General features: G+C 60.5%; 1 protein-coding gene across 1 annotated transcript in view; it reads left to right on the top strand.

Moving 5' to 3' along the window:
* The first annotated feature begins 6,154 nt into the window (after positions 1–6,154).
* SPTBN5 (spectrin beta, non-erythrocytic 5) overlaps positions 6,155–17,645 on the top strand; it is a 33,939-nt gene continuing 22,448 nt past the window's right edge. Inside the window, exons 1-20 of the mRNA XM_077938795.1 lie at positions 6,155–6,388; positions 7,102–7,254; positions 7,549–7,679; positions 7,913–8,152; positions 8,490–8,777; positions 9,738–9,978; positions 10,131–10,270; positions 10,432–10,531; positions 11,169–11,339; positions 11,828–11,992; positions 12,392–12,606; positions 12,972–13,158; positions 13,405–13,605; positions 13,840–13,956; positions 14,981–15,138; positions 15,532–15,667; positions 15,927–16,072; positions 16,886–17,000; positions 17,093–17,203; positions 17,426–17,605. Of these exons, the coding sequence (XP_077794921.1) occupies positions 6,155–6,388; positions 7,102–7,254; positions 7,549–7,679; positions 7,913–8,152; positions 8,490–8,777; positions 9,738–9,978; positions 10,131–10,270; positions 10,432–10,531; positions 11,169–11,339; positions 11,828–11,992; positions 12,392–12,606; positions 12,972–13,158; positions 13,405–13,605; positions 13,840–13,956; positions 14,981–15,138; positions 15,532–15,667; positions 15,927–16,072; positions 16,886–17,000; positions 17,093–17,203; positions 17,426–17,605 (3,429 nt within the window). The remainder of the gene's footprint in view (positions 6,389–7,101; positions 7,255–7,548; positions 7,680–7,912; positions 8,153–8,489; positions 8,778–9,737; positions 9,979–10,130; positions 10,271–10,431; positions 10,532–11,168; positions 11,340–11,827; positions 11,993–12,391; positions 12,607–12,971; positions 13,159–13,404; positions 13,606–13,839; positions 13,957–14,980; positions 15,139–15,531; positions 15,668–15,926; positions 16,073–16,885; positions 17,001–17,092; positions 17,204–17,425; positions 17,606–17,645) is intronic.

Here is a 17,645-nt window from a genome sequence, read left to right as displayed (position 1 = left end):
GTTGGACTACAGCTCCCTGCGTCCAGACCGCCCACTGCACAACCTCGCCTTTGCTTTCCTGGTGGCTGAGCAGGAGCTGGGCATCACTCAGCTGCTGGACCCCGAGGACGTGGCAGCCACACAGCCAGATGAGCGCTCCATCATGACCTACGTCTCCCTCTACTACCACTACTGCTCCCGCCTGCATCAGGGGCAGACTGTCCAGAGGAGACTCACTAAGGTGGGGGAGAAAGGAGGGGTGGGGTGAGCAAGGGCTCCAGAGGCAGACAGGCCTAAGCATGAAGCCTGCCCTGCCACGTACTAGCTGCGTGGCCTTGGCCAAGTCACCCAACTTCACTGTGCACCCTCTACCACATGGAGATGATGCTGCCTGGATGACAGAAGGCCCTTGTGAGAGGCCGGGCGCGGTGGCTCAAGCCTGTAATCCCAGCACTTTGGGAGGCCGAGACGGGCGGATCACAAGGTCAGGAGATCGAGACCATCCTGGCCGACACGGTGGAACCCCGTCTCTACTAAAAAATACAGAAAACTAGCCGGGTGAGGTGGCGGGCGCCTGTAGTCCCAGCTACTCGGGAGGCTGAGGCAGGAGAATGGCGTGAACCCGGGAGGCGGAGCTTGCAGTGAGCTGAGATCTGGCCACTGCACTCCAGCCTGGGCGACAGAGCGAGACTCCGTCTCAAAAAAAAAAAAAAAAAGAAGGCCCTTGTGAGTGTTCCAGGGAGCACGGGTCATGGGCCCAGCATGGTGCCTGGCATACAAGGGAAGCCAGGGGAGGAATGGCCCCTCCTGGGCCTCTCCCTTCTCCCCGACTCTCAGGCTATTAAGCTTCTAATGGGATTAAAAGGCTTAGAGAGCCAGGATTCTGCAAGGACAGGCACAGAAGAGGCTCTGCCGGCTGGGGCCACACAGAGTTCATGTTTCTGGGGGGCTTTCTTACTCTCTGGACACGATGGCAGAGGCTGAGGCCTGGAAGTGCTCTTCTCAGGGTGGGTATCTCAGTTGGGGTGTGGGTGGGGGGGACACAGGCCAAGGGCTGTCAGCTGCTTTGCGGGGTAGGGGGTGCAGGGAAGGGAAAGGTGGCCTAGAAAAAGAACAGCAGCCTGAAGGGCCTCAACCCCCACCAGTGAGGCCAAATGGGTAAAACAAGAGGAGGAAGGCAGGATAGCCTCACCCTCAGTCATGGAGAGGGCCCCAAGCTCCTGGGTCTGAGTGTGCAATGCAAGCAAACCCAGTTCTCCGGGGTGGGAGTACCACCACTTCAAAGGATCTTCGGCTCAGAGAAGTAGCTTACAGCCCACCTGGGGAACTCTGGCTGGCACTCAGTGTCCACTCCAGGGCCTGTCCCGAGAAGGACCCTGACCCTTTCCTACACCCTCCACCAGATCCTGCTTCAGCTCCAGGAGACAGAGGCGCTACAGACCCAGTACGAGCAGCTGGTGGCCGACCTGCTATGCTGGATTGCAGAGAAGCAGGCGCAGCTGGAGGCGCGGGATTTCCCAGATTCGCTGCCCGCCATGCGGCAGCTACTGGCAGCGTTCACCATCTTCCGCACCCAGGAGAAGCCACCCCGGCTGCAGCAGCAAGGGGCTGCAGAGGCCCTGCTCTTCCGGCTACAGACAGCACTCCAAGCCCAGAACCGCAGGCTCTTCCTGCCTCCTGAGGGCCTGGGCCTTGCAGAGCTGTCCCAGTGCTGGGCAGGGCTGGAATGGGCAGAGGCCGCAAGGAGCCAGGCCCTGCAGCAGAGGCTACTGCAGCTGGAGCGGCTAGAAACCCTGGCCCGGCGCTTCCAGCGCAAGGCAGCTCTCCGGGAGAGTTTCCTTAAGGATGCAGAGCAGGTGCTGGACCAGGCCAGAGCCCTGCCAGCCAGCCTGGCCACGGTGGAGGCAGCCATCCAGAGGCTGGGCATGCTGGAAGCTGGCATCCTGCCCCAGGAGGGGCGCTTCCAGGCCCTGGCTGAGATTGCAGACATCCTCCAGCAGGAGCAGTACCACAGCTGGGCAGATGTGGCCCGCAGGTGAGCCCCAGCACATGAACTCTCCTCACAACTGGCTGAGGCTCTCCTACCACACCCCCATCCTTCCATGTCATGTGCCCATTCTGTGCCAGAGAGGAGAGGGGTGATTTATGGGTTCAGGGCTCCCTCTACAAAGATCTATCTCCCAGTGATGCTTGCAAGTCCACCATCAGTAATTCATCCCTATTGGTAAAGCACTTTCTAGGTAGCCTCTGATTCATCCACTAAACAAGAATTGATTGAGTGTCTACTACATCCCACACACTGTGCTAGCTGCTGGAGATTTAGTAGAGAAGAGAACAAACAAAAATTCCCTCCCTCATGAGCTTACACACTACTAAGGAAAACAGACAAATAAGAAAAATTCATAGCATATGGTAATAAAGAAATAATAATAATAAAGGAGAGGCTGGGCACGGTGGCTCACGCCTGTAATCCCAGCACTTTGGGAGGCTGAAGTAGGAGGATGACCTGAGGTCAAGAGCTCAAGACAGCCTGGCCAACATAGCGAAACCCCGTTTCTACTAAAAAATACAAAAATTAGCCAGGCATGGTGGTGAGTGCCTGTAATCCCACCTACTCGGGAGGCTGAGGCAGGAGAATCGCTTGAACCTGGGAGGCAGAGGTTGCAATGAACAGAGATGGCACCATTGCACTCCAGCCTGGGCAACAGAGCGAGACTCCATCTCCAAAAAATAATAATAATAATGATAATAATAACAATAAAGAGGATAGGGGAATATGAGGTGCTAAGGTTGAGTCGCTAGAGGGGATTCACTGGGAAGTTGACTTCCAAGTAAAGACCAGAAAGAAGTGGGCAGCTGGCCATGCAGACATGGGAGACAGAGTATTCTAGGCAGAGGACACGGCAAATGCAGTGTCCTTTCAGGCGAGCGCATGCGTAGCAGGTTTGAAAAGTAGCCTGAAGGTCAGTGTTGGCCAAAGTGAACAAGTGGCAGGAGCTGAGGTCAGGCGGGCACAGGGGTGAGGGGTGGGGATGGAGGTCAAGCCCGGCCTTGCAGGTACAGTAACGATTTGGTTTTTACTCAGAGATGGGAAATTAGTGGAGGACTTGAGCAGAGGAGTGACACGATCTGACTTTTGTTTTGTGATGCTCGCCTGGATGTCATGTTGGGAATAGATCCAAGGGGCAGAGGCAGAAGCAGGGACACCAGTTACAAAGCTATTGCAGTAATCCAGGACGGAGCAGCAGTGGTGATAAGGGGTGAGGTTCTGGATAGATTTTGCAGACAGTGCCAAGTAGAATCTGCAGACAGATCAGACGTGGCCTGTGAGAAAATGAGTTATCAAGATGTTAGGCCGGGCCCGGCGACTCACGCCTGCAATCCCAGCACTTTGGGAGGCCAAGGCAAGTGAATCACCTGAGGTCAGGAGTTCGAGAGCAGCCTGGCCAACATGGTGAAACCCATCTCTACTGAAAAGACAAAAATTAGCCAGGCATGGTGGCCCATGCCTGTAATCCCAGCTACTCAGGTGGCTGAGGCAGGAAAGTCACTCAAACCTGGGAGATGGAGGTTGCAGTGAGCCAAGATTGCACCACTGCATTCCAGCCTGGGTGACAGAGCAGATTCTGTCTCAAAAAAAAAAAAAAAAAGATTTTCGTCTGGGCACCTGGAAGGATCGAGTTTTCATCAACTGAGATGGGGACTGCATGCAAGGTAGGGGGCCCTGACAGCCTGATCCTTCCAGGCCCTCCTTCTGGCTTCTCTGCATGTGTCCAAAGATAGGACACACTGCCCCTCCCACCCCCTGCTAGGATGCTCTCAGAGTCCATAGGCCTTGCCCCAGCCACAGAGGTCAGACTCCTCCAGGGCAGCCAAGCCCCATCACGGACCGGGAACCCTGAAGTAGCTTCCCTGCCCCAACCCAGAGGAGATCTCCCTTATTCTCACGTCCTCCAGGCAGGAGGAAGTTACCCTGCGCTGGCAGAGGCTCCTTCAGCGTCTGCAGGGACAGAGGAAGCAGGTGGCAGACATGCAGGCTGTGCTGAGCCTGCTGCAGGAGGTGGAGGCTGCCTCCCACGAGCTAGAGGAGCTGCAGGTGGGCACTGGACCAGCAGGCCCTTGGGAAACACAGCAGGAGGGGGGACTTCCCCAGTGCCAGTGCTCAGAGGGACCCAGCACTTTGGGGCCACTGCAATGACCACTCATCTCTGGCCAGGGGCCGGCCAGGTCCACCGCCTGTGGGCAGCAGCTGGCAGAAGTGGTGGAGCTGTTGCAGAGGCATGACCTGCTGGAGGCCCAAGTCTTGGCCCACGGAGCCCATGTGAGCCATCTTGCCCAGCAGACAGCAGAGCTGGACTCCTCCCTGGGCACCAGTGTGGAGGTGCTGCAGGCCAAGGCCAAGACACTGGTCCAGCTCCACCAGAGCCTGGTGGCTCTTGTCAGGGCCCGGTAAGAGACTGCCCCAACTCTTCCACCTTTCCCAGAACTTTTCTGTAACCCAAATTATCTCCTGCCCAGGTTAAAGTACTGTTGGCCTGGCAGTTTTCTCCATACTGACCCTCACTTCCAAAACCTCTGTCTCACCTGTTGAGTCATCCAGGGAAAAGAAAAACCCTAAGGGGAGTGTCTAACGCCTGAGGGGAACCCACTGCCCATGCCCCACTACTCCCCATGTCCTTCAGTGGTCCCTACTGTTCCTCAGGCGGGCCCTGCTGGAGCAGACCCTACAGCGGGCAGAGTTCCTGTACAACTGTGAAGAGGAGGAAGCCTGGCTGAAGGAGTGCGGACAGCGGGTGGGGAATGCGGTCCTGGGCCGGGATCTCAGCCAGATCGCAGGCACCCTGCAGAAACACAAGGTGGCAGCTCCCCGTGCACGCCCGCCAGTCGCTAGCGCTGCACCCTTCCCTCTCGGCCCCCGGGCCCTCCCCTGTTCTTCCTTCACTGAGCCCCCTGCTCTGCCCGCCGCTAGGCCCTGGAAGCTGAGGTCCACCGCCACCAGGCCGTGTGCGTAGATCTCGTGCGGAGGGGACGCGATCTCAGCGCCCGCAGGCCCCCGACGCAGCCGGATCCCGGGGAACGGGCAGAGGCCGTGCAGGGCGCGTGGCAGCTGCTTCAGACCCGGGTGGTGGAGCACGGCGCACGGCTGCAGACAGCCCTGCTGGTCCTGCAGGTAGCAGGGAGGGGTAGGGGCGGGGTAGGGGCGGGGCCCAGCGAGGCGGGGGATAGGGGTGCCGGGACCTGCCAGCGCTCAGCCGCGCCCCTTCATCCACACACCCCCCGACCCCCTCCTGCAGTACTTCGCGGACGCGGCGGAGGCGGCTTCGTGGCTGCGCGAGCGGAGATCCTCGCTGGAGAGAGCGTCCTGCGGTCAAGACCAGGCGGCCGCGGAGACGCTGCTGCGGCGCCACGTGCGGTTGGAGCGCGTCCTGCGCGCCTTCGCGGCCGAGCTGCGGCGGCTGGAGGAGCAGGCGCGGGCGGCCTCGGCCCGGGCGTCGTTGTTCACGGTGCGGACGGGGGACAGGGAAGGTCGCCTGGTCTCCCTTGCTCTACTGCCGCTGGGCCACACAGAGGACAAAAATGGGAGGGCCTTTGTGGCCTCTGGCCTGGAATTCGTAGCCTTCCCGTGGCTGTGGGTGTCCCTCACCCTAGTCCTCAGGGGCATCTCACCTGTTGACCTAGCCCAGAAGTATTGGAATCCTGTCTGCCCACGCCGACCGAGGGCATCCAGATACAGCCTGACCTGGCTCCCGTTGCTGGCAGTTTCAGAGCGTTAAGCAGTTTCCTCCAGGAAGGTTCCCTCCACTTGCATCCAGGCCGGTAGTGACCCTTCAGCCCTGTTTGGCTGTCTCTCCTGACTTAGCCCTCCTTGGTGGTTTGGACTCATCACTGCCTCAGACTGCCTTCTGACACCCCTTGCTCAGTTCATTGAGCCCCCAAAGTTCTTTAAAACACGTACAGCTTGGCTCACAGCCCCCATTCAAGAAGCTGTGTGTGTAGCACATGATGTGGAAATCAAAGCCATCGGATCCTGTGCTCACATTTGGCCCCTCGACTCTCAGCCCCAAGGAAGTTTCCTGTCCCCCAGACCCATGTCCCACACACCCCTTGAGCTACAGCTCAGGCCCTCCAGGTCTCAGGGCACAGAGGCAGGGGTGGCCAAAGCCCCTGCTGCTTGATGGGGCCCTCTCTAGACACGCTGCCCTCTGTCACACAGGTGAAGTCTGCCCTGAGCCCTCCAGGAGAAAGCCTGAGGAACCCAGGGCCCTGGAGTGAGGCTTCCTGCCACCCTGGGGATGCCTGGAAGACGGCTCTCCCAGCTGAGCCTGACCCTGACTTTGATCCCAACACCATACTCCAGACACAGGACCACTTGGGTCAGGACTATGAGAGTGTGCGGGCCCTGGCAGAGGTAACACTTCTTTTTTCAAGAAATGCTCGAGTCCTTACCCTGTGCCAGCAACTCCTGCGCAGTGATCCCAGGGGAGAAGGCAGTGACTGACATGTTCCCTGTCCTCAAGGAGCTTTTATCATGGCCAAGAAGATGTTAGACAACTCGTTAGACAACTCATTAGACGCGGGTGTGATGGGATCACATGAGAAGGTAGCCCAGGTCAGGCTGGAGGTCAGGGAAGACACCTTGGAGGGAAGGACTTTAAAGCTGAGGCTTGAATGAGAAACAGAAAGCAGGTAAACCCAGGGGTGCTGGCCAGGACCTGTGCAAAGGTAGGAAGGGGGCCCAGTGGAGGAAGGGAAGACCCGGCTGCCCGCAGCACAGACGCTGGGGAGGCCATGGCCAGAGGAGAGACTAGAGAGGCAGGTTGGGGTGGAGCAGGCAGAGGGAGCGGTGTGGATTTCACCTAAGAGCAGAGCTGGCACTGAGGGGTTTCAGCAGGGCAAGGCCAGACAGGAGCACACTGCCAGGTCCCTTTACCCTACCCTAAGCCCTTGCCAGCTCCCTCCAGGTGGTGCCAAGAGGCCTCTGAGAGAGGATGTGGGGCCCAGCAGTGAGGCAGGGACCCCCTCTGGCCCTGACCCTGGGCTCTGCTGGTGGGCTGGGATGGGGAGGAGCACCCCTTTGACCTTCCCCGACCCTCACCCCAGCCTTGGGCCACCTCTCTCCAGCGCCGCAGGGCCGGGCTGGAGGAGGCCATGGCCCTGTTTAGCTTCTGCAGTTCCTGTAGGGACCTCCAGTTGTGGCTGGAGAAGCACACAGCGCTGCTCCAAAGGGTGCAGCCCCAAGCTGACATCCTGGAAGTCACACAGCTCAAATATGAGGTACAGCCCTGGGAGCTTGGCACCTCCTCCTCGCCTTGCCCCTGCCTCCCTGTGGTCCGCTGCTGTAACTCAGTTCTCCAATTTAACTACCGTCCTGCCTGGGGGAGGGGAGTAGAGAGCTGGCCTGAATTTCCAGGGCCTCCTGGCCCTTAAGACTCAGATGGCTGTCCTTCCAGGGGCAGGCAACGTGGGCACCCCTGTAGCAAAGAGGACCACTGAGGTACATCATAGGCTTGAGGGGAGTGCGGAAAAAGAAAAAGCCCCCCAAGAGGCCTGGGTCCTCCTTTTCCCTAGAACTTCCTCACTGCCCTGGCTGTGGGAAAGGGCCTCTGGGCTGAGGTCAGCAGCTCTGCTGAGCAACTGAGGCAGAGATATCCTGGGAACTCCACACAAATCCAACGACAGCAGGAGGAACTGAGCCAGAGGTGAGAACGAGGCAGGAGTGCAGGTGGCGAGGCAGGCGGACGCAATGCCCAGCCTGGGCCTGACTCACCTCCTCCCACCGTGCCAGGTGGAGAGGCTGGACATGTCCGAGGCACAGGGAAGGGGCAAGGGACAGCCAGTCTGGCAGCTTCTGTCATGTGAGGCTCTGGCCAAGGCTCCAGGATGGATGGGGAGGTGTCCCTGTGGTGGAGACAACCTCGTACCCTCTGCCCAGGTGGGGGCAGTTGGAGGCCCTGAAGAGGGAGAAGGCCGTGCAGCTGGCGCACAGCGCGGAAGCGTGCAGTTTTCTGCAGGAGTGTGGGCCCACACAGGTCCAGCTGCGAGACGTGCTCCTCCAGCTGGAGGCCCTGCAGCCGGGGAGCTCAGAGGACACCCGCCACACCCTGCAGCTGGCCCAGAAGACGACTCTGGTGCTGGAGAGGAGGGTCCACCTCCTCCAAAGGGTGGTCATAAAGTACGGCCAGTGCAGTGGTGGCACTGGGAGGCAGTGACGACCATGGGAAGGCGTGGGCAGGGTAGTGAAATGAGGAAGGGACAGAAACTGGGCTGGGGAGAGGACAGGTAGGAGGGGCTGTCAGAAGCGCTCTGGCAAAGGTGGGGGGATGATCAGCAGAAAATGCTCCTGGGGACAGGAAGAGCCTTGTTCTTGCTGCCCCCAGGTCAAGGGTGGGGTGGGCCATTCAGAGTCACCACCACTCTCCCTGGGGGATGCAGGTTTGGGAGGAGGACATGCGCCTGGGGCACTGGGCCTAGGACAGGTCACTGACTGTGCAGCGCACCCTGTCTCCCAGGGTCGAGGAGTCAGGCCACGCAGAGAGCCAGCCTCTGCAAGGACAGGTGGAGACACTGCAGGGGCTGCTGAAGCAAGTACAGGAACGAGTGGCCCAACAGGCCCGGGGCCAGGCTGAGGCTCAGGCCCGGCAGAGCTTCCTGCAGGAGAACCAGGAACTGCTACTGTGGGCAGAGAGTGTCCAGGCTCAGCTGCGCAGCAAGGAGGAGTCGGTGGATGTGGCCTCGGCTCAGCGGCTGCTGAGGGAGCACCAAGACCTGCTGGAGGAGATCCACCTGTGGCAGGAGAGGTCAGGACAGGAGGGCAGAAGGGGTGTGCTTTGGACTGGGCCCAGGGCTCTGGGTTCTGAGTTCAGGCCCAGAAAGAGCATGCAGGAAGTAGTGTGATTTCCCCGGGGAGGGGCCCAGACCGGTTGGCATCTGGCATGGTGCTTGAGGACTGGTCAGGCAGCCTGTACGCTTTAAGGAGAGACCCAGGACACTGAGCTGCCTGGGAGGCTCTCTCCAGCCCAGGCCTGGCCGGCCCCCGCCAGGTGGGCCCAATGCGTTGCTTTCAATCAGGGCATCTAGCCTCCCCTGCCATCCTGGATAACACGGACCCCACTGGCCTCTAAGTGGAATGACTCAGGACCCACCCATGGGCCTGAGATACCCACCTTCTCAGTCAGTCGGTGCCTCTCCTCCTGCAGGGACAATGTTATGGGCTGGCAGGCAGGCAAGGCCACCAGGGACAGTCCACAGGCTGTGCCCCACCTGAGGGCGCCTGGCAGGTGGTCAAGTGGGCACTGAAATGCATCTGGTCCTCAGCTTGCCAGACTCCAGTACCTGGTTCAGGGCTGCAGCAGCTCAGAGGAAGTGGAGCCTTGCTCTAATTCACACAAGGGTGTTACCTGTTCCCAAGCCACCTGCTGAGAGGGGCACCTTTTCTAATTGTTCAAAGGCTCCATCGGGGCTTGCAGTGGCCCTGGGATCAGGTGCTTGTGTGGCTTGTGTGATTTTTCCCTCTTGCGCTGTGCTGCCTCCGCATGTCCTCTAGGCCGGGCGTTGGCCGTTGACAGTCCACACTTAAGGACGGCCAGCTGGAGCTGGTGGGAGCTTGGGAACCCCTGCATCCTAAGCACTCTGCTGGGCCTATCACATTCAGTGTCTCATTCATGCTCCAAGATGCATGAACCCTGGAGGTGAGAGTAGGAGGAGGCTGACAAGGGGGGCCTGCTGGGGTTTGACTCTCTGCCTGTCATCCTGGTCAGACTGCAGCAGCTGGACTCTCAGAGCCAGCCCATGGCAGCCTTGGACTGCCCAGACTCCCAAGAGGTGGCCAACACTCTGAGGCTCCTGGGGCAGCAGGGCCAGAAACTGAAGGCTGTGTGGGAGCAGAGGCAGCAGTGGCTGCAAGAGGGGCTGGAGCTGCAGAAGTTTGGCCGAGAAGTGGATGGTTTCACTGCCACCTGTGCCAACCACGAGTCCTGGCTGCACCTGGACAACCTTGGGGTATGGAGCAGGAATGTGGAGCTAGGCTGTCACTCCCTGTCACTGGAGGGCGCTCATCCCCTTGGGTCCGGAAGCTGGGCTGGGACAGTGGCGGGTGAGATGGTCCTGACTCCCACCCTCCCAGGCATGACCTCAGGTCTCTGCACTCCCAGGAGGACGTGAGGGAGGCCCTGAGCCTGCTGCAGCAGCACCGGGAATTTGGGCGGCTCCTGAGCACCCTGGGGCCTCGGGCAGAGGCTCTGAGGGCACGCGGCGAGAAGCTGGTTCGGAGCCAGCACCCAGCTGCACACATGTGAGCCTGGCCTCAGTCTGCAGCACCCGCAGACGACCCTTTCTCAGCCTGCACAGACGGCCGCCCTGGGGCTGGGAGAGTGGGGGGTGAGGGGAGAGTGCACCTCGCGCTGCGGTGGGAGTCCTCTCCCATGCCCTCCTCCAACTCCCCCGGCCCTCCAGGGTCAGAGAGCAACTGCAGAGTGTCCAGGCACAGTGGACCAGGCTCCAGGGCAGGAGTGAGCAGAGGAGGAGGCAGCTGCTGGCTTCCCTCCAGCTCCAGGTGAGGGGCAGGGCCCAGGGTGCATGTGGCCTCCCTGAGAAGAAGGCCTGAGACCATGCGGAGCTCTGTGCAGCCTACAGAGCACTTCCCTCACCTGCTGTGTCATTCATCCTCTCGACACCTTGTGTGAGGCAGGCAGCACAGCTCAGGTTTTTCCTGATGAGGAAAACTGGGGCTGTGGCCACACCGCCCGCAGACGCAGGGCCGGGCCTGATGTCTGGGCCTCTGAACTAAGCCCACGCTCCCCCTCCTCCCACTGCGCCCTTTCCCCAGTGCTTTGGGCCACACTTTAGGGTCTTGCACAGGTCGTGGCACCAGCTGCCAGCCTTGGCTCTGTCCAATGTTTGCTCAGCCCCCACAGCAGAGCAGGGCTGGGGGCTCCCTGAGCTCCCCTGTGTTTGGAGAGGTGCAGCCGTAGGGGATCTGATGTTGGCTAGAGCAGCAAGGACCCGACAGGGGTTGCTCCTCTCTAGGCACAGCCCTTCTGCCCCACACGGGGAGCAGCAACCCCAGGACCCACCCAGAACCAGCTCTGGTCCTGCTTTTCCCCGTGGGGGATCCCTTCCCTTAGAGGTAGGTCCTTGCACCAGCCCCCACCCCCGTGCTCTGAGACCCACGCTTGCCCGGTTCTTGGCAGGAGTGGAAGCGGGATGTGGCGGAGCTGACACAGTGGATGGAGGACAAGGGGCTAATGGCGGCACACGAGCCCTCCGGAGCGCGCAGAAACATTCTGCGGACACTCAAGCGGCACGAAGCAGCTGAGAGCGAGCTTCTCGCCACCCGCAGACACGTGGAGGCCCTGCAGCAGGTGGGGGACACGGGACAGAGAGTGCAGAGCCTCCTTGTCTTCAAATTCCCAACCCTACTGCACCACCTGTTTTCATGGAAGAGTCTTTGAAGGAAGAATCTGCCTCAGCTTGAACTTAGAACCTCCCTCCCCAAGTCTCCTTGATGCTGCTGGCATCCCCTTGGCACCCAAACCAGTCCCAAAGCTGCCGCCATCCATCCCTTCCCCCTCAACTCTCCGTGGCAAGTCCCAGAGCTGACCGCCTCTACCAGAACACGGCTTTCCCCAGCCACCGACCTAATGCCGGCTCACCTCACTCCATTTGCCGGGGTCAGAGGACCCTCCTACCTGCAGTTTTGGGGCCACATGAACTGCTTTCGTCCAGGCAGCCTGTGGAATGCAGCTGTGGCCAGCCCCTCACCTCCACTGCCACCCAGGTCCAGCCTGCTGCAGCCACGGGTGGTACCAGCAGCTCAGCCAAGCTCCCTGGGCCTTTCTCTCCACTCCAGGTCGGCAGAGAGCTGTTGAGTAGGAGGCCCGGTGGCCAGGAGGACATACAGACTAGGCTTCAAGGCCTGAGGAGCAGGTGGGAAGCCTTGAACCGCAAGATGACTGAGCGTGGGGACGAGCTCCGGCAGGCTGGACAGCAGGAGCAGCTCCTGAGGCAGCTGCAGGTCTGCTGGGAAGAGGGACAGGGCACAAGAGGGAGACGGAGTCCAGGCTGGGCTGGACAGAACGGGGAGGGAGAAGTCTGGGTGTTCTGACCCTGGCTCTGCAGCCTTTGGAGGCCTCTGGCCTAGGACAAGCTGAGCGTGGCTTTCCCCTCAGTCGGCCAATACAGGATTCTCTCCTGTGTGCCCAGCGTGTGGTCAGCACAGCTTGAGTCCCCCAGGGAGAAAGAAGCGTGAGGGAACAGGGGAAGATTGGGCACTTCTGGTTGGGGGTTGGCAGTGGTGGGGACAGAGGTCCCTGGTGAACCTGGTCCTGCAAATCCTACAGTCCCAGAGCCCGGGAAGGCCACTTGCTGTGCTATACAAGGAGAGCCTAAGGCAGCTCCCGGCGTCCCTCCCCAGGATGCAAAGGAGCAGCTGGAGCAGCTCGAGGGGGCCCTGCAGGGCTCAGAAACGGGGCAGGACCTGTGCTCCAGCCGGAAGCTGCAGAAACGGCACCACCAGCTGGAGAATGAGAGCCGGGCCCTGGCCGCCAAGATGGCTGCCCTCGCCTCCCAGGCCCGTGGCGTGGCCGCCTCCCCGGCCATCCTGGAAGAGACCCAGAAGCACCTCCGGAGGTGGGGCCTGTCCTCCCACCCACCTGTGTGGCACTCCCCCGTGTGAATTTAAGTTCCCACAGGGTGGCACCCACAGGACTGGCGTGTCTAGACCTCCTCCCTTCTTATGGGTAGAGTCATTCTGGATGGGAGGGTTGGAGACCCCATTATACATCTTCAGCAGGACCCCCACAGTGTGGTCAGGCAAGTCATCTAGGCCATGAGGTGGGGCCCTGGCGCCCTTCCGCTGCCTCTCTTTGTCAGGTGGGGCTTTGCTCTGTTCCCTGGTCTTGTTCTTCACGGGCCCCGTCTGGGCCAAGGAAAGAACCAGGAGCCTTGTCCTCACTCTGTTCCCAGCCTCTCCCATCTCTTCCACCTCCTCCTAGGCTGGAGCTTCTGCAGGGGCATCTGGCCACCCGGGGCCTGCAGCTGCAGGCCTCAGTGGAGCTGCACCAGTTCTGCGACCTGAGCAACACGGAGCTCTCATGGGTGGCTGAGCACATGCCCTGCAGCAACCCCACCAGCTATGCCGAGTGCTTGAATGATGCCCAGAGCCTTCACTGCAAGCACAAGGTAATAGCCCTCTTCTTCCTACATGATTCCGGACATCCACTTCCCAGACCTTAGAAACGCTCTGCCCCTACTCAGGTGTCCTGGCCTCTAAGCCCTCCCCACTGGGTATCCCAATTTCCAAATCTCTGCCCCAGCTATTTTGACCCTGGGGATCTTGCCATGATTGGGGCCTGGAGCCACATCCATGGCTCTGCTCCAGATGCCCCTGGGTTAAGAGCAGCAGCCTCTCAAGCCGCTCTGTGGCAGGAGCTCCAGGTGGAGGTAAAAGCTCACCAGGGGCAGGTGCAACGGGTGCTGAGTTCTGGGCGGAGCCTGGCAGCTTCAGGGCACCCCCAAGCCCCACACATCATGGAGCGGTGCCAGGAGCTGGAAGACCGCTGGGCAGAGCTGGAGAGGGCATGTGAGGCACGGGCCCGGTGTCTGCAGCAGGCTGTCACTTTCCAGCAGGTAGGATGCAGGGAGGTGGGGTTGGGGGACGAGGCAGAAGTCAGGGCTCCTTGAGGGGCCACCTGTGGGACTCTCAGGGAGGTGGGTCAGTGGGGGCTCTGGGCCGGGAGCTGATGGGTGCCCCATGGGCACAGAAGCCGCTTTGTGCAGCACGCTGGAGAGCAGGGGCAGATGTCTCCAGGGCTGATGGAGAGTCCTGAGATCCTCTAGGTGAGTCGGCCCCACTCTTGGCAGTACTTTCTGGATGTGTCAGAGCTGGAGGGCTGGGTGAAGGAGAAGCAGCCGCTGGTGAGCAGTCAGGACTATGGCAGAGACGAGGCAGCCACCCTCAGGCTCATTAAGAAGCACCAGGTACCACGTCCTGAGCCTCCCCTCCAGTGTGGCTTGGGTGATGATGGACCACAGGAAGAGGGCTGCCACCCTCGCTCTCTCAGAGGCATGGAGCCCTGCTCTTGCTTCCTGGAGACACAGCCCCATCCCCACTGCCCACCCAGATCCCACAGTGCCCCTTCTTCCAAGGCGACCAGGGCACTGTGATGTACATGCTTTCTCCCTTCATCTTCTTATGAGTCTTGCCTCTCCCTGTGGCTTTGGGGTTTCTCCGCCTACTCTTGCTTCCTCTCTACCCCACCCCTCGCACTTTTCTCCTCTGTTGAGGTCACCTCCCCAGCCTGCTCCATATCTCCCACAGGTTTATTCCTCCCAGGCTTTGCCTCTCATCCTTTGAGCTAACTAAATGCCCTTCCTGAAGCCGAGCTCCTCCCACAAACATCCCCTGGCTGAAGGGAGGGAGGTCTCGAAGTCCCCTTCCTCACTCCTGAATTTGGACTCCCAGAACCACACAAGCTCCAAAGCCTGGGGCCCACAGCAGTCCCGGTTCCTGCTGTCACTGAAGTGTCCTCCTGTCTGGGCATGCTTTCTGCACAGCCCCAGTTCCAGTGTGTTCTGCAACAGGACTTTCAGAGAATCTTTTCTAAAGGCCTGTAGCCTTGGCCTCACGGAGCACCCCCCCGGTTATACTGGACAGCTTGCTTAATTCTGCCTCTCTCTCACACATGGAGGTTGGGGTTCAGTCTGATGCCTCCTGTGCCCTCCCTTCCTTGGCCCAGATTAGCCAGCATTCACCTTTCCCTGCTAAATAATGAGCCCTCAGTGGGCACAGACCAGGTGTTCACTTAATGGAACAATAAGTCCTTACTCCATCAGTGATGGGTAGATGGATGCTGGGTGGGCGGATGGATGAGTTGAGGTAGATGGATGGGTGTGTGAGTGGTGGGTGAATAGATGAGGATTGGTGACTAGATGGGTGGGGGACGGACAGGTGTGTGGATGAGTCACCCAGGCTGAGCCTGGTGTGGGTCCTCGTTCATCACAGGCTCTACGGGAGGAACTAACCATTTACTGGAGCTCCATGGAGGAGCTTGACCAGAGGTCCCAAACCCTCACTGGCCCTGAAGCCCCTGAGCAGCAGCGTGTGGTGCAGGAGAGACTCCGGGAGCAGCTGCAGGCACTGCAGGAGTTGGCGGCCACACGGTGAGGGCACCGTACCCCCTCTCATCAGTGGGTACAGGAGGCCTAGCCACAGCTGACTGTTCCCGTGCCATGGCCCTAAGTCGAGCAGAACCCATGACCCCAGGCTGTAGAGTGGTTCTAGGAGAAGGGTATGCGTTGCTCACCTCTTTCCATAAATTCTTCAGTGAGGCCCCACAACTCCCTGCTGTCCATCTCCCCACATCTCCCCATGTCCACACCCTCCTCTGCCCCTACACTCGCCCTGCTGGGTCTACTACTGCCTGAATCACGAGCTGCAGGCTTGGACAGAGACCATGAGTAACCCCATTCTTCAGATTGGCCCCTCTGGCTGGCCTGGCTGGCCCCCGGGGGGCGGGCAACTCACTTCTGGGGAACCACGGGCTGTCACCACAGGGACCGGGAACTGGAGGGGGCCCTGAAGCTGCACGAGTTCCTGAGGGAGACCGAGGACCTACAGAGCTGGCTGGCACGCCAGAAGCAGGTGGCCAAAGGAGGGGAGAGCCTGGGGGAGGACCCCGAGCACACCCTGGTGAGAAGAGGGCCAGGGTCAAGGAGGGTGTCCTGGGGCAGAGCCTGTGGGGTGGGGAAGCTGGCCCTGGCGGGGCGGAGGGAGAAGGTGGTGCAGAGCGGTGAGCCCTGGCTGAGGCAGACCTGCTGAGTGGAGCGGGCAGACGCCGTGGCCGTCCAAGCCCATATCACCCAGTTGGGCACTGAGGTGCCTCAATTCCCAGGCTGCTTGCCGCGTAACCATTCGGGGGCTACCCAGTCACCCACTCTCGTCTTCTCAGCACCTCTGCACCAAGTTTGCAAAATTTCAGCGCCAAGTGGAGATGGGCGGCCAGCGGGTGGCCGCCTGCCGGCTGCTGGCAGAGAGCCTGCTAGCGCGTGGGCACAGTGCTGGCCCTATGGTGCGTCAGAGGCAGCAGGATCTGCAGTGAGTGCCCAGTGGGCCAGGCCAGCATGGGGTGTGGGGGAAGGAGCTGGGCAGGCAGGGCCCAGAGTGGTAAGAGAGGATGGCATGCTGTGAGGGCCGCGCTGGCCCTGGCTGCCCACGGGCCTCTGCAGGGGGCCTAGCTCCAGAGGAGCCAAGCCCGCCACAGGCTCTGGACTGTGAAGGGAGGTGAGGCTGGGTGTGCAGGTCAGAGTCCTGCTCCCGGGACTGAGAGCAGGAGCTGTAGGAAGATGGTGGGGCCGGATGTCAGGGCCTTCCCCTGAGCTGTCCCAGCTCCTGTGCTCACTCGGGACAGCTCATGCCTCATGTCGTTCCTAGTTGTCCACTTGGCTGATTTGGATCCACTCCCAGCCTGTGAGCTTTCAGGCAAGGTCATGACTTGCTCATAACCCCTAGCCCAGAGCCTGGCCTGGCAGAAGCCTTAGGAGCTCAGCGAGTTGCAGAGTTAATGAAGAATGGAGAGATGTGACCTCTGCCCACAAAGCGTCTAATCATAATCTGGGTGACGCGCTATAAATCAAAGCACAAGATGTAAGGAGTGTCGCAGAGCACAGATACCATTCAGTGCCCAGCATTACAGCATCAAAACACGGAATTCATGGGAAAGCTAGAAGACAGGCTCCCGGGAAGAGAGTGCGTAGGCAGGGCCACAGGCGGGAGAGGTTTTAAGGAGGAGGAGCTTCGAGCAAGTTCCAATACAACCCAGAGAGGAGGGGGCTGACCAGACCTAGCGGGAGGGAGGAACGAGGCAGCCCAGGGCTGATCCCCTGCTGGTCTTCCACACGCCACGGGCAGGGCCACCTGGTCGGAGCTGTGGGAGCTGACCCAGGCCCGAGGCCATGCGCTCCGAGACGCCGAGACCGCCCTCAGAGTTCACAGAGATCTCCTGGAAGTCCTCACCCAGGTCAAGGTGTGAGCTGGAGGGGTTGCTAGAAGTGGATACACTCCAGGCTCAGTACCCACCCTCCATTCCTCATCTCCTTGGCATTCTCCTTTCCTCAGGAAAAAGCCGCGAGCCTCCCCAACAATGTGGCACGGGACCTGCGTGGGCTGGAGGCCCAGCTGAGGAGCCACCAGGGGCTGGAGCGAGAACTCGTGGGCACCAAGCAGCAGGTGAGCCCAGCTGGCTGCCTCTCCGACCCAGGCCCCTGCAGCCCCCTCAGGCTAGCCTGCCTGTTCCTCTAGATTTTCCACTGTCCCTCAGGGCCTCCCATGGGCCTACTGTGCATGGCAGGATGTGGCCCAAGGGGGCCAGAGTTCCCAGGCAAGGGATATATCTGTGGGATAGTCAGGAAGACGTGACCCTTGCCTCCCTGTTCCCTGCCCCTCCTGCAGCTGCAGGAACTGCTGGAGACTGCAGGCAGGGTGCAGAAGCTGTGCCCGGGGCCTCAGGCCCATGCGGTGCAGCAGAGGCAGCAAGCTGTGATGCAGGCGTGGGCAGTGCTGCAGCGACGCGTGGAGCAACGCAGGGCCCAGCTGGAGCGGGCACGCCTCCTGGCGCGCTTCCGCACAGCGGTGAGGGCTCCCGCCCCTTGGGTGGTGTGTATGCGCATGT

Source organism: Macaca mulatta, chromosome 7 (genome assembly GCF_049350105.2).
Source record: "Macaca mulatta isolate MMU2019108-1 chromosome 7, T2T-MMU8v2.0, whole genome shotgun sequence".
Classification (NCBI taxonomy): Eukaryota; Metazoa; Chordata; class Mammalia; order Primates; family Cercopithecidae; genus Macaca; species Macaca mulatta.
The sequence above is the reverse complement of the archived record's forward strand: the minus strand, read 5'-3'. Positions and strand labels throughout refer to the sequence as shown.